At 47.2% G+C, this 15,638-nt stretch overlaps 1 protein-coding gene across 4 annotated transcripts in view; it reads right to left on the bottom strand.

Moving 5' to 3' along the window:
* BCAR3 (BCAR3 adaptor protein, NSP family member) overlaps positions 1-15,638 on the bottom strand; it is a 130,990-nt gene that overhangs the window by 44,255 nt on the left and 71,097 nt on the right. For 2 of the 4 annotated variants that reach the window (XM_068966710.1, XM_068966711.1), the window contains exon 1: positions 12,147-12,230. The exons of the other annotated variants lie outside the window; for them this stretch is intronic. In XM_068966710.1, coding sequence (XP_068822811.1) covers positions 12,147-12,230 — 84 coding nt within the window. Of the gene's footprint in view, positions 1-12,146; positions 12,231-15,638 lie in introns of those variants that run through there. 4 annotated transcript variants of the gene reach the window in all.

The following is a 15,638-nucleotide window of genomic DNA, read 5'->3' as shown; positions in this document are numbered from 1 at the left end:
ACTTCTGCACTCTTAACCTTAACCACAGGCTGAAAAACAAAAACCCACTTCTCCACCAGTTTCAGGCCCAACAGTTTTTAGTACAAACCCTCAGTTGTTTCAATCCGAGGTAGAATGGAAGGAAACGAGATGGTGCTTGTTGGCAATCCTAAGACCTTGAAACGAAACAATTCATATACTGGTTTCTGGGTCACCTTTGATTGACACTTGCTGGCTTTCATGGCTTTCCCAGAAATATTTTATTATAATCCAAAAATAAGTGAAGAAAAGCTTGAATTACTAATCCAACTTTTCCCACTGGGGCGCTAGGTTAGACAAATACAGTTTCTCCCTCTAATAACTGACTAAAACCAAAGTCTCTACTTAAGAAAACACTTAATTTTGCAACTAAAAGTCCAAACAGAAGAAATGTTAACTTCAAATTTTAAGTCTATTTGGTAGGTCAAAGCAAAGAGTGCCAGTTGGGCATTTCGGCCTGGCCCAGCACAGTAGTGGGCACACAGTGGTGGCCTGGCCATTGGCTCAGGGATGTGTGCGACACAGGAACATGATATCTAAGGAGGGGCCCTTCACGCACAGCCATCGAAAATTTGTACACAACCATTGCCCGGCAGATGGCAATAGAGTGTCTTGGGGAAGCAGTGCCTTATTCTAATTCACACAAAGGTACGCTACAAGCTATGTGGGAAAGGCCCTGGGCTGTCCCAGGGGCCTCTCGGCCTGTTTGGTGTTGGGCTCTTGACAAATGGGGATCTCTGGTCTCATTTGGGCCCCTTGCCTCTGAGCCCACTCTTCTCAATCCTGAGATTAAAGCTCAGTGAAGCAGTCTTTGGGGGCAGCTTCCTAACCCACACATACTTCATCCTATTGGCCAGAGTTCTGCAGAAACAAGCAGGTAGTCTTAAGAACTTGATAGTCACTGGAACACTGTGCCTTCAATGAAACTCAAGGACTTCCCGAGTGTCCACTGTGCTCCTCCCAGGCTAGACTGGAGGGGAGACGCAGATGTGAGTAAGAAATACCCCATGGCCTGACCTGGGCTACAGCCTCTGAGGAGACGAGGCCTCTGAAGGGGATGCACAGCAGTAAATCACATGATGGTCTGCTGAAGTCCTCACTGTTCTCCGCCTTATTAGAGGTCAACGAGGGCCCCTGGATCCTTCTGGGAAAGGAATCAGTGGCAAATCCCTTCACTTAATTTGATGCTAATGTTCAAGTTCCTGGGTGATACAAATTTCTCTTTTCTAAAACCTAGAAAGAATCTAATCTTCAGCAAAGATTCTACAGATGGGTTTTGATGCCTTTTTCCCATTTTATAATTAAACCTGAGCAACTGATCACACTTTACATCGGATCCTCCAGTGCCATTAAAAATGGATTTGCAATTTGCTGTTAAATTAAGATGCTTTATTTTTTTTTTTCACTCTGGGTGATTTTCCTTTTCACAGACAAAGGATGAGACAGGGGCCATCAGATTCTTAACACAGAAAGGAAAATGCCAACAACACCCTCCCATCCTGCAGCCCAAGTCCAAGAGATTTCATTTTATTCATTATCAAACCTTATCAAAAGAGGCTCAGAAATCATGAATAAGAAACGTGAAGAGGATATCTGTGGACCTCTGTGCTTATCAAGGTTCTGAGAAATTCCCACTAAAATTCTGCTTTCCATGTGTGTAAATGAAAAAGACTGTTTTCATTTTAATTTGTGCAGACTGGAGCCTTAAACCGGCGTACCCACTAAGCAGGCAGCAGTAACTTAATCCTCCATTCCAAACTAATTACACTAGAATCATTCTGATTGGTACCCACGGCTCCCTTTGATGTTAAACTCCTGTTGCCTTTTATCCCCAATCATTCTCTGGGCAAGGCTTCCCCCCAATACCTTCCCATCCTGCTAGATCATGAAGCTATTGCTTTTGAAGTTCAATTTCATTTTGATGAAACACCAAGGGATTGAAAATTATATCTCACTGAAGGAGACTGATTTCGGTCTGAAAACGGCAGGAGGAATTCTAAGTGTGACAGAATGCAGCACATCCAGCAAGGAAATGGCTCTTCCTTCCTTCAAAAGGTTACTCACACATGAAAGAACTCGCCCCATGCACTCACTGTAAGAGCTCCCCACACCACCCTCCACAACCCAGCCCCAGTGGGTTTGCCCATCACGTTTCTTACCCTTTTGACAAAGCATTATTTACTCAGGGGCTCACTCAGTGCTCAGCTCCAAGGGGGTCTCACCTTTCTCTGGTAATAGACACACTGAAACATGATGAGATTTTCAACATGCCATTTGTTAGCATCTGGCCCTGCTGAAAGCTGCAGCGGGTACCCTCCCCTCTAGATCAAATTTAGATGATGGTTTCCTGGAGCAGACATCCAAGTAACCCCCATGCGGCAGCCCTGTATTCTGGTTCCTCCCAGTGAGAAGTCGGATGTGCCCACACTTACAATGAAGGCTGGAGGTCCCTGGTCGCACTTAATCATTTATTGGGTCAGTGATATGAAGGGCTCCAAATAAAAGCCGAGTACCAGTTCAACTGATGAAAACCTCCTCTAACTGCTTTGCTCCCTTTAACCATGTCCTCAAGTGACTTCTGATAATAGCCCCCTCTCTCCTAGGGTTGGCACACAGGCTAAATAAGACAATGCAAGGGAAATATTAATCGCTCAGTCTGGCAGTGAGATTCCATTCAGTAAGAGGAGTGCTTTGTTAACATCTATGGAGAATGAAAAACAGACTTCCCTGGCTAAGGCAGACCCAGGATAAGGGTTTGGAGACCAACTGACCGGAGTTCAGGATGCAGAGAGAGCCAAACCAGAAACCTCACCACTGGTAACTCAAGCTTGTTAATTCAACCTCTTAATTCAAATTATGAGTGACTTGGAACACAGCCGTACACCAAATGGATGTCCTATTTGCTCTTAAAGAAGAATATCAGAAAATAAAAGTCAATTCAAATACAATCCGTTACAAAAACAAACCCCAAACCCAAATTCTATCCTTTCCTTACTTCACCTCAAATGAACGAGGCATTACTGAATAAACAAAATGCATCGTGACTGAAAGACACTAGGAGATGTAACTGGAAGAAAAGTGAGATATGCCAAACACGTGGAGAAAAATTCAAAGATTCAGAAAGCCTTTCAGTGTGGGGTGCGGAATAAATGACTTTCCAAATTCTCTCTTTCCAAAATAGCACATGACTAACAACTGTCTCTGAAAGTGCATTATATATCAGAGCTAAGTATATAGTAGGTTTTCAGTAAAACTAAATGATTCATCACAAAATGGGTTTCGGCCAAGCATCAACGTTATGGTTATGGTTTCCAATATACAAGTCACATGCATGCCACTTTAAAGGTATATATATTTCTCTCAGAGGAATTCAAACGTCTTGACACCCACATAACTCATCATTAAAAAAAAAACAAACAAACCCCACGAACACCATGTTAGATGTCATGGGCAGGATCAGGGAAACAGCAGCTGGACTTAGAGGAACAAGACACCCGATACAATACAACTCATATCTCATGAATCATACAATGTCCTTGGAGTTAGAGGTAGCAAGAATAAGTACATCTCACAACAGAAAACATGACCAAGACCGTGAATTTTCGAGACTTGCTTAGACTTTTGCAGTAAAGGATTGCCTGAAAACTAGAATCCAAATCCCCCAAAATATACAAAGAACCAAACACGTTTAGTCTGTACAGAAAGGACGTGGGGAACATGAGGGCTGTGTTGACATACACAAAGGTTTGAGGTGTTCTCATCCTAAGACGACAGGTCACACATTCTTGGTTCAACTCCAGAGAGAAATGAATCCAGACTCCCTCCTGTCTTATTTCTAGGTGTCTATTCATACCAACTAATTTGGCCTCAAATAGACATGCTGGGGGGTGGGGGAAAGCATGCATCTGAAGGGTTTACACCCATTTAACTGAGGAATAATAATAGCTGGACATTGCAGGGCACAGATTCTGACTCAATACACAGAATAACTTTCTAGTAATTAGAGTTTTCAAATGTGGGGATGTATTGCCTTTAGGGTACAGTACACCTCCCGTCTTAGGAAATGTCAAATAGAAGGGTAATGAAATGACTTTCCTATGAAGTTTCAGGGCCAGAAGACCAGTTAGGAAGTTATTGCAGAATTCCAAGCAGTAACAGGTAAGAGGGACTTTCCTGGCGGTCCAGTGGTTAAGAATCCACCTTCCAATGCAGGGGAAGGAGGGTCGATCCCTTGTTGGGGAACTAAGATTCCATGTAACCTCGGGGCAAATAAGCCCACGTGCCGCAACTATAGAGCCCATGTGCTCTGGAGCCCACACTCCACAACGAAAGACCCCTCGTGCTGCAACTAAGACCTGACGCAGCAAAAATTTGTCTTTAAATTTTAAAAATAAAATGGTAAATAAATATTTTTAAAAAACAGACAATGAGACCTAGACTAGTACAGTACTGGTGGCAGAGAAAGGAGGAAGGGGCATATGAGAGGAGAGTTTAGCAGTAAAGTCATGCAGACTTATAACTGATTAGACATGGAAGATGAAGAGGGAGAAGAGACATGGGGGCTACTGGAAGATGACTGAGCTGGCAACTCCAGTGCAGAAGCGCGAGCGGCGGGCAAGTCTGTGGAGGAAGATGTACATTCTGAGCTGTCTGGATGGAGCGGCTCACCAGGTGCGGAGAAGGGCTTGAGAATCCTCAGCACAGAGCGGGTGTGCTGTCTCAAATGCCCCCTAAGATATGAGTTACAGAGGGAATATGAGAAGAGGGCAGGGGACACTGGCTTTTAAGAGGCAGGCTAGAAAGAGAAGCGGAAGGAAGGCGTCTTAGTCCCTTTTAGCTCTGGTAAGAAAAATATCACAGACTGAGTGGCATAAGCACGAAACATTCTTTCTCGCAGTTATGGAGGCTGGAAAGTCTAAGATCAGGGCACTGGCAGACTCAGAGGTTGATGAGAGTGCATCCTCCTTCATAAATGGCCATGTCCCTGCTGTGCCCTCACATGGCTCCCCTTTATTTATAAGGGCACGAATCCCAATCACCAAAGCACCACCCTCCTGACCTAATCACCTCCCAAAGGGGCCACCTGCTAATACCATCATAATCAGGGTTAGGGTGTCAACATGAACGGGGGGGCTGGCAGACACAAACATTCAGTCCACAACACCAGAGTATGATGGGTCGGGAAGGATCTAGGAGGAATAAGCAGAGTGCATTGTCCTAGAGGTTGAGAGCAGACTTCCAGGAAGGGACGGCCAACAGTGCCAAGTGCAGCAGAGAGTTCTAACAGCGTCAGAACTGGACAGCAGCCACCGGACTTGGCGAGGACAGGCCGCTGGTCAGGTCAAAGGGGGCTGAGTGGCCAGTGGGAAGTGAGGAAGCAGAGACTGTGTTAACCAGCTCTCCGGATGGAGGAAGCCAGGGACCAGGAAGGAAAACAGCGAAATGATGATTACTTTTAGAACAGGGAGGACTGGAGCTAAGAGGAAAGTGCTGGTAAAAGGGACAGACTGAAGGAGCCTGAGGATTCTTTGGGAAAGGGGGTGGTCATGGGCACAGGTGGCAGGGCGGGCTGTGGACTGGGAGAGGGACATTTCATCCTCGGAGGATGCAGGCAAGAAGCGAGGATCATGGATTCACACACGGATAGAGCTGCAGCTTGTGGGGGCAGCAGTGGAGACAGAAAAGTATCCTGCCTGATGGTCTGAGCTGCTGCTGTGGAGTTAGAAACAGGATCTTACTATGCGTGTTAGAAACAGGCTTAAAGAGAAGCTGGAGGGAGGAAAATATGAGTGAGCTGAGCAAGGACAAGCAGAGCTGATGGGAGGCTTCAAGGACAGCAGCATGAGTCAGGGGAGACTCTGGTTACACTCCTTGAAGTCATCCTGCACACAGGAGGCTGACACCTAAACCCTCACCCACTCCCCATTCTAAGCGTGCACTGGCTCCCCGCCGCCCTGTACCATCTGTGGGTGGACCTCTTCTCTGGCCTCATCTCCTTCCATTCCTTAGCTTCAGCCTGAAGTCTCGTGTTGATGTTCTTTTTCTCCCTGGGGTGTCTTCCTCCCACCACTCCTTTAAGACTTGCCCAGTGTTACCACCTCCAGGAAGTTCCCTGACCCCAAATTGGGTTAATCCCTCTGCCCAGCATTTCACATTGTGCTGTGACTTCTCCCTGCCCCTGCATCACCATGTACCTTGGAGAGAGCTGCCTGCATGTCTGTTTCCCTGACCGGACACAGAATTGCTCCTTTAGGACAGAAACTTTCACTGTCTCCCCAGCACCCACAGGCCCTCGAGACACATGCTGGGCATGGGGGTGGGGAGAGTAGATGAATTCTGAGTGGGAAGTTGGCTCAATGGTCCCTCAAATCCCAACTAGAATTAAACAATGCTAGCTTTTTGGTTCTTTGTGTACATGTGCTTTTGTAAAAATGCACACATATTAGAGTGGACACTGGGCAGAGTTCTCCACACAAACTGAAAGACTGATCATAGCTCTTTCATAAGCTAGAAAAATAGGCCGTGACATTCTCATGGCTGGAGCCAGATCCCAACAGTAGCTCCGGGGCTGTGGACACACCCTGAAAACCCAGATGTGGTCAGGGATGCTACAGGGGTGTCCACCCCAGGAGGCACTCCCCACCTCTCCCAATTAGGACAGCCCAAGTCTCCTCTGATACCCCCAGGGATGTCCAAAGTGTGCATCGGCTGGAAAGCCCCACATCTGTCTTTGAAGACATCTTTAAACCCAGCAACAGAGGCCTGAGCCCTCCATGTACGGCCCACTCGCATATGGTGCGTGATGACCTTTGTGGCCCAAGTGCCCCCACTCACCAGCATCCTCCCCAGAGTCAGGCACAGCCTCATCTATCTGCTGTCCTGGAGGTACCGACCCGCTAACAAAAACTTTCCCAGGATCCCAGTCTCGTGTCTGCTTCCCACCCACGTCTCTCCAACAAAAAACAAAGGTCTCGGCCAGGATCCAAGCTCCGGGGTCTGTGGTGCAGGGGGCTCTGGGACCCAGACTCTGTGAGGCATGTCCTTCCCCTGGTACTGAAATCAGATTCCTGCAGCCTCCAGATGCCAAGGGAATACATTTAGGTTTCTTTAAAAAGCTGTGCTAGGCTTTTTTTTTTCCTTCCTTCCTTTGGAGGGCAGGAGAGAGAAATGAGCAACTACCAACCACCACAAGCAGGGGCTGAGTCACTTAGACATTTCCCCAGTGGTTTTTTTCTACCGCGCACAGTGTGTGCTGATGGAGCAACAGCTCCATGACAAAGGCAACTGAGGCTACTGTCAACACTGGGATGTTTCAGCAGTATGCACACTGTCACAACAGCAGACAGACCAAGAGATGGGCCACGGGGACAATGGGCAGGACCTTCCCTCCATCATGCTCACTCTGACACAGAAAGGCAGCTCCCAATGAAAGCAAGCTCTGAGGACCCAACTCTCCAAGGATGGGCAGTTGAGAGACCTCAGGCTATAATGCATATTCATAGAGAGGCTCTGGATACTTTTTTCAGGGATAAGGGAAATGAACTAAAACAAAGCAAAATGCAAAACCACGATTTAAGCACTTCCCACTACACGGAACTTCGTGGCTACAAAGAGTCACACCTCCGTATGGGAACATTTATGCTTAAAATCCACTGCCTTCTAACAATAACTTCTTGTTGACTAGACCAGTGCCACTGGACTTAGTGACTGGTTAGCTGAGACTTACTGATTCATTTATCCTCTGATTCCCTACTCCAGCCTCCCTGTTAATGTTCAGAAAGGTGAAATTAAAAGACACTTGCTACCTGGAAGAAAAGCTACGACAAACCTAGACAGTGTGTTAAAAAGCAGAGGCACTGCTTTGTCAACAAAGGTCTGGATAGTCAAAGCTATGGTTTTTCCAGCAGTCAAGTATGGATGTGAGAGTTAGACCATAAAGAAGGCTGAGCAGCAAAGAACTGGTGCTTTGGGATTGTGGTGCTGGAGAGTACTCTTAAGAGTCCCTTGGACTGCAAGGAGATCAAACCAGTCAATCCTAAAGGAAATCAACCCTGGACATTCACTGGAAGGACTGATGCTGAAGCTGAAGTTCCAATACTCTGACCACCTGATGCGAAGAACTGACTCACTGGAAAAGACCCTGATGCTGGGAAAGATTGAGGGCAAGAGGAGAAGGGGGCGACAGAGGATGAGATGGTTGGAAGGCATCACTGACTCAATGGACATGAGTTTGAACAAACTCCGGGAGATAGTGAAGGACAGGGAAGCCTGGTGTGCTGCAGTCTCTGGGGTTGTAAAGAGTCAGACAGGACTGAGTGACTGAACAACAACGAATTCTGCACTTGCAAGGTTAACTCCTGTCTCTGGTTCCCCTGAAGTTTCTTGTACAATCACACCTACCTTCCTCAGGAGCAGCCACTGATATGATGGCAAGTTTCAGCTCCTGTTCCCCTGCCCACATGCAAGGAGAATCAGAGACAAGAGGGGCCAGAAGAAACGGGGGTTTGTCCCCATGGCCAGTTCCAGGAGCGGGCTCTATTGTGCTTCCCCCAGGTTCCCTCTGCAGTGCTTTATGGACAGAAAGGTGGCTTGGCCACTGCCCCAGGAGGGAGATCTAGTATGTGAAGACCAGCTCTGTGTCTCCCTGAAGTCTCTCCTGAAAAGCTGAGGTTCATGCTATTCTTTCTCAACTGTTCACTGAAATACTATCAGGGACAAAATTACCTTGTTCCACGTTCAGTGGTCTTCCTATGGTATTGGAGAAGGCTTCCCTGGTGGCTCAGCGGAAAAGAATCTTCCTGCAATGCAGGAGCTACAGGAGATGCAGGTTTGATCCCTGGGTCGAGACGATCTCCTGGAGGAGGGCATGGCAACCCACTGCAGTATACTTGCCTGGATAATTCCATGGACAGAGGAGCTGGGTGGGCTACAGCCCATGGGGTCGCAAAGAGTTGGACATGACCACAGTGACTTAGCACACATGGTGTTGAAGACAGGACACTGGGCTTGAGGCCACAGAAACCTGATTTCTACTCCTGGTTCTCCAATAAACGATTCTGGCGCAGGGAATTTCTCTGAGCCTCGGCCTCTCCTCTGTGGAAAAAGATAAACGATTGCCCTGCCTGACTCAGCTTGCCTTGAGACCCCAGTGAGATAACTCGTGAAGGAACTCAGAAAGCCTTTTGCAAATGTAACTGATGACACTGTGGACTAACGCTCTAGTGGGAAGTCCTTCAAAGGCGGGAGCCTGCCTCAGTTGTCATTAATCAGCCACCTAACAGAGTGCTTACACATGAAAAGGCTACAACATTTGACATTTGGGGATTTTCAAACTTGAATGTGCTCCACTGATGTCATGGATCTGGAATATCTTCACGGCGAACTCTTTTCTACTGGGTATAAGCAAAAACATCCTTTCCTTTCCTTACTTGAGATGCAGTGGTCTTTTGTGAAATGAGTGCCTTATGTGAACCCTTCTGGGCTGTTAAAGCCATGACCCTTGACATGGCCTCAACTCTGTGAGCACCAGCAATGCCTACATATCCTTGACTTCCTCTCATTCCTGGCCTCCCAATTAATTCCTTTCCAGGACCTTTGTATACAAGTCCACATGAGGCCCTTAAACACAAATGAAATTCTGCATCATCTCTGCAAATAAGATCTTATTCCCTGAAAGCGCCCGTGTGTTTGGTCTCCTATGTGATGAAGGAGCTTTTATATTTTTAGTTTTCTTCCCATACAACAAACACTATTAATAACATTCTACTTTCTCCAGAGATGATATGGATTAGACCAAATGGAAAGTTACCATGGCTACTGCAGCGTTATTTTTGGTATGAGAAATTCATGCCAAGACAAGCAGCATCCATGGTCAAGAACTGGAGCTTTATTTCCGCTTTGCTATCAGGCAATCAATCCCAATTTAATTTTGAAACTCTAATTACAATGGAAACTAATTATGAGCGGCAGGACCTGAAACCCCTAATTAAAGTGGGAGCCAATAAAGCGATGCAGCATTATCTCTGGGGCAACACTGGCAGGAGGAGGGATTTAAGCACAGGGGCATTTTCTTTCCCAGGTAACTATCTAAGTAAAACAAGACAGGGAAATGCATACCAAGGGTCAGTGGGGAACCTTGAGCTGGGTCTGAAGGTTTCAGGTTCTGGTGAGTGAGCAGATCAGGCCCTGTCTCTGGGCCATGACGATGCTACAAACTAGCAGTGGGAGAGGAAGCCCAGGTGGGAAGGGAGGTGTTTCCATCCACAGTCAGTCACCAGGAGTGACCGTGGGGGGGGAGCCAGAGGACAGTGACAAATAGGAGAACTGGGTCATAAAGAAGGCTGAGCGCCAAATAAGTGCGGCTTTCGGATTATGGTGCTGGAGAAGACTCTTGAGAGTTCCTTGGACAGCAAGGAGATCAAACCAGTCAATCCTAGAGGAAATCAATCAACCCTGAATATTCATCAGAAGGATTGACGTTAAAGTTGAAGCTCCAATACTTTGGCCACCTGGAAGACTCACTGGAAAAGACCCTGATGCTGGGAAAGACTGAAGGCAGGAGGAGAAGGGGGCAACAGAGGATAAGACAGCTGGATGGCATAACCAATTCAATGGACATGAATTTGAGCCAACTCCTGGAGATAGTGGAGGATAGAGGAAGCCCGGCATGCTGCAGTCCATGGGGTCGCAGAGTGGAACACGACTTAGCAACTGAACAACAGCAACCCCATGTTACTGTGGCCTTTCTGTGCAGGTCCTGGAGGAAATAACTGCAGAGGAACAGGGGTCTCCAAACAGAATCTCACCACCCAGACCTAGATATTTATGGGTTATTTCCTAATATACCAAATGCTGAGTTGCACTTTACTGAATTAGCAGAAGTTGGCTTATGGGAGGACTTCTATTAGAGGGTAAACCTACTGCCAATCCCTGACGTGCACGATTCCCTTTGGGACCTCCCGGTCTATCTCTGACAGCTTTAAAATACTGTTAATGGCATGACTTCATCTGCCCCACACCAGAACGATCCATATTTAGGCCAGAAACCACATGGTCCTCATCACCCCCACTGGGCTCCAGGATAGAAAGGCGCTTTCAAATGCGGGAGGAAACACTTTTAACCTATGACTACTCACTCTCCAAATCCCTGACAAAGAGACAGAAACGAACTTTGCAGAATGGTTAGAAATCTGCTCTGAACACTGCAAAAGAGCAGTAAAATATGGAAAAGCCTCTCCTCTTCTCAGTGTATACTTTTCTCAAAGGGCTATTTCTGCCTTGAACAGGGTTTCCTGTTAAATTCTCCTGTTGTAGCTTTCTCAGCAGCACCGAATAAGTCAGTCCCTCAGGAGAGGGAGCTCTGCTGTCAGGGTGGGAAGAATTCCTTGAGAGCTTTCTTATTCCTATTTCCCATGAATAAATGAGGTCCCCTGTCCTGCCAGGGCCAACAGGATTTTCCCAAGGCAGACAAGCCCCTAGATCAACAACAGCCTGTACCAAACAGGATTCTTAAGTGTTGTCACAGGCGGGCAATAGAACAGAGGCTTGGTCTTGAAATAGTCAAATGAGGTTGAATATTTTTATCAAAATAAATAGTGTATTGACATATTACGCAAAACCTTGGGTACTGATGTCTTGTAACAAAGGTTAAAAACAGGAGCAGTAAAAAAAAAAGTTCTGAATGCGAAAATGTTTTGGAACATGACTTTGATTTCAAAGGAGATATTTGATGGTTTTTGTACTTCTATACGTCGTTGACATAAGGGAGCAGCAGGGTAAGTGAAGAGAGGGGCTCAGCCATCTCACGTTTATTACGAACAAGGGAAGACAGGCAGAGACAGAGAGAGAAGAAAGACAAAATAGTCTTGAGCTACGTTGGTATAAAATTTCAGCCCAAGGAAATGGAAAGTCTCCTAAAAAACAGAGCTTTCTTGCTAAGCAAGACAAGGTGCCCCCTTCCGTGTGGCCCGATCCTGCTTGCAGGGGAGACATACCACTAGGAGCTTGTGAAGATCCATCCATCAGAGCAAGTGCCTCTGATTTTAGAGCCAGTGGGCTGCCAACTTTTCCTAGTGCTTTCAAGCCCTCCCAGAGAACTTCAGCTCTACCTTATTTCTAACCACACCTACCTTGACTCCAAGGAAAGACCTGCGGTGATAGAAGCAGCATAGAGCGGCCGAGAGGGCATGGAAGGCATTGCATTCCTTAGGCATCTTTCAATCTTCAGTCCCTGGACCACACACTCTCTTTAGGGTTAACCGAGAAGGGTCTTGCGGCGTGACACCCTAGTCCTGCCGCAGCAGCTGTGCAGAGCAGGGAGGAGTGAGCTGCTCCTTCTCCCAGGCCAGGCTGGGACTTTCCCTCTTTGCTAAAGCCAATACGATCCACTCGCTCAATTCTGGCAGGCGGGTGTCCAGCCTGCCATGCACTCGGTGCCAGAAATCCTCATGTGACCAGACTCGCTTTCTGATGAAATTCTAACCTCTCTCAGAAGAGGCTTTGGGCTTTAGCTGTCCCCTCAATTTAGAGACCCAGCAGAAATCATTATTCCCCCAGGGCTGAAGGCACCAGGCACTCTGCTCCTAGAGGCGGTGTCTGTTTGCCTGTCACCCCAGGACCTGGGCGTTCAAGAAGCACACATCGCACCACTCCGTGATGAGAGAGAAGCTCCTTTGAGACAAGGACCCGAAGGCGACCTGGGTGTGACTTTCCCCTGGGAGCGATGCTAGAGGTCCTGAGAAACCCGGGACTCTCCCGGACCACCCCCCAGAACTGTTTATTTTTAATTAGGATGCTCCTGGGCAGCCAGTTTGCAGCTGATAACGCTGGCACAGCCATCTCTATTGGCAAAGCAATATTGCCTTTTGGTGTTTAATTAGCAAGTCTGTCAGCAAACACCCTGCGTAGCCCTGCCCTCCCCACCTGGCTGTGCAGCAGTCTGTTGGGAGGATGGGGGACAGGCTGTGTGCCCTCTTTCAACCCAACTGTTTCTCTCACTCCCTTCCTTCACTTTAAATACTTCACTGTAACTGTTCACCCTGCCTAACCCAGATCCAAGGCATGAACCTCGCATCTAATACCACCAAGCTATTCTCCAGCACTTCTTAGGCCTCTACCCCTACCAAGAGCCCCCTGACACCTTAGCGGAAAGGAATTGCTTTTCTTCTTGCATTCCAGTCAGAGTGGATTCCCAACAATTCTTTTTTTTTTTTTTTAATCAAACCCAGATTTCTGCCTGTAGCACTTCCTCTCCTATGTTCCAAATATTAACTTTCTGTGGCTTCGGCCACTCAAAAATGGAATGTGTCCTGAAGCTTTCTAAAACTTCACACAGGCAGAAACTTGTAAGGAGGAAGAAACAGAACCTATTCAGTCCAGAAAGGAACAATACCAAATGAGGCATGAGGGAGGTATGAGAAATATCCAACAGGATTAGCCTCAAATCCTCAGGAGGCCTTGGCCTTTGGACTAGGTCAAGTCAGCCTGTAAAAATAGAGGATTGTTTGTTCGATGCCTGGTGAGCAGCTCCTGTGCTTGAACGAGGGCTCTGGAGAGTGACAGCTCTCACACTTCCCTGAAGGAGCAGAGGTTCAGCCTAATAAACACCTCGAAAAGGGAATGGAGCTGTCATCACAGGAACAACCATCTGATTGCCTTTCTGGTCCCTCCACTGGCTCCCCTCTCCCCTACCAGGATTCCAGGGCTCAGATGTGCTGCCCTGGGTCCTGGGAAGCCCACCTGAGACCTTGGAAGCAAACACCAAGGTTGGGAGGATTTGTGGGGTTTGGAGCTGCAGGGGCCCTTGGAAATGGCTCAGTTGGTGGGTCAGTACTGTCCCCCAAGGTCTGTGACCTGAACCTACGAGGAGGCATTTTCTCTATTTGCCCTCATTTCCATTAGATGGGGTTCAAAGGGTAATAAGTCCACATGAGTGGCCAGGGCCCAGGGCCCCAGCAGTTCTGTGGAGACGACTCATCCATCAGACTAAAGCCACCAGGTAAGGTGTCCGGTCTGCACCTGCCATTCCTCTTTGGCTGGAAAGGAGTAAGAAACTCATTGTCAGAGTAAGAAACTCCTCCAAAAGGCTAGAAAGGGACCATTCTCAGCTCAGGAAAAACAAGAGTAGTAGCTCCTTAAATCCTGAACAGAAATTCAGTGAGATTAGTCAGCCAAAGCCTCTGAATTTCAATACCCTACCCCCACTCCCAGAAAGCGTGAATGAAGTGCATCCCTGAAAGAAAATGTACTTTAAAACACTCAGACTTATAAATTACATAGAATTATGTAGTCAGGTGCTCCAGGGCCAGGGTAAAAGCAAAACAAAAGACACGCAGGTCACTGCAGAATCGCAGATCTTGTCCCCTGAGGTTTTCCCTGTTTACGTAAAAAAAAAAAAAAAAAAAAGAACATCTCCAAAATGCACAAAGAATTGGTTCTGTCAGGATTAAAGAATGAGCTAATCTTATTAGGTAACTGTTTCCTAAGCACTTTTTATTTTTTTTGTTCCACACCAAAAATAATTTCTAAAGCAGCACTCAAAGGTTTTAATCAATTTCCTCTTGAAACGGCCAAGGAGAGAGACTAAAATAACATGATGTTATTGCAACTAAAGATGATAATTGCATGAATTTGTAAAGTGCCCTTTACTGACTTGTTATGCTTTTAAAGTCTCCCATCCACACTGATCAATTCCCCCACATTCTTCCCACAATGCTGATTCTATTCTAGTTACGAAGAAACAGAGGACCAGAATGGTGTGCCACTCAACAGAGAACAGACAAAGGACCCGGAACTCCAGCCTGTGCTTTTGCCAGAACCTAGTATCTGATCAACAAATAGATTCTTCTAATGTCTTATAATTAAACTTGTCACACAGCTTCATGAAAATAGCTTGTGACCCGGGGCAGGGAGTCATTGCCTGATGATTTCCTACATGTGATTTAGGACCAGCCAAATTTGTATTCAGGGCTTTCTAAACACCATGCCCTTCTGGAGATAGGGGTCAGCATCTCTAATGCAAGCCCAGCAGCTGACAGAGGTGGGAGGCCAGGAGCAAGCAGCACAGAGCTCTGGGAACCCACCATGCTCTCTAGCGCCCCCTCTGGCTTCCTGGAAGATTCACTACACAGCACCAAGAAAAACACCTGTTTAAATTAAAAAAAAAAAAAGCCAGTGCTGGGCAGGCAGGTGAACCCTGGAAGAAAATCCTCCTGACCTCAGGTCAGATGCTGCCTATCCTGTCTGGGGAGAGGATTAGAGTAGAGCAGAGGAAAGCTCCTGCACAAGCCATTCTTTCCTTGGGCAGCCCTAATACGAACCTGCCCTACGTAGTAACCATGGAAACAGGAGCTGCCTGCCAGTCATATTTCACAGACAAGGTTTCTTGCTGGCAGCAGCCCTTGGGCTGGGAGGGACTGAGAGGTGAACAGAGTTCCTTTCCCCAAGTGCCACAGTCCCCACTAGAAAATCAGCCTCCCTGTGAGGTAGGTGCCCTCTTTGACATGGAATGGCCGGGGTGGGGCGGGTCGGGGGAGGCGAGGTCTCTGAGGAGGAAGATATGCCTGCCAGGGACCTGCTCTTGCCTGTTTCAGGGCCACTGAGAACACAATGCTGCCCACACC

The sequence above is a fragment of the Capricornis sumatraensis genome, chromosome 2 (assembly GCF_032405125.1).
Source record: "Capricornis sumatraensis isolate serow.1 chromosome 2, serow.2, whole genome shotgun sequence".
NCBI classification, from domain to species: Eukaryota; Metazoa; Chordata; class Mammalia; order Artiodactyla; family Bovidae; genus Capricornis; species Capricornis sumatraensis.
Note: the sequence above shows the minus strand (reverse complement) of the source record. Positions and strands in the feature narration are given on the sequence as shown.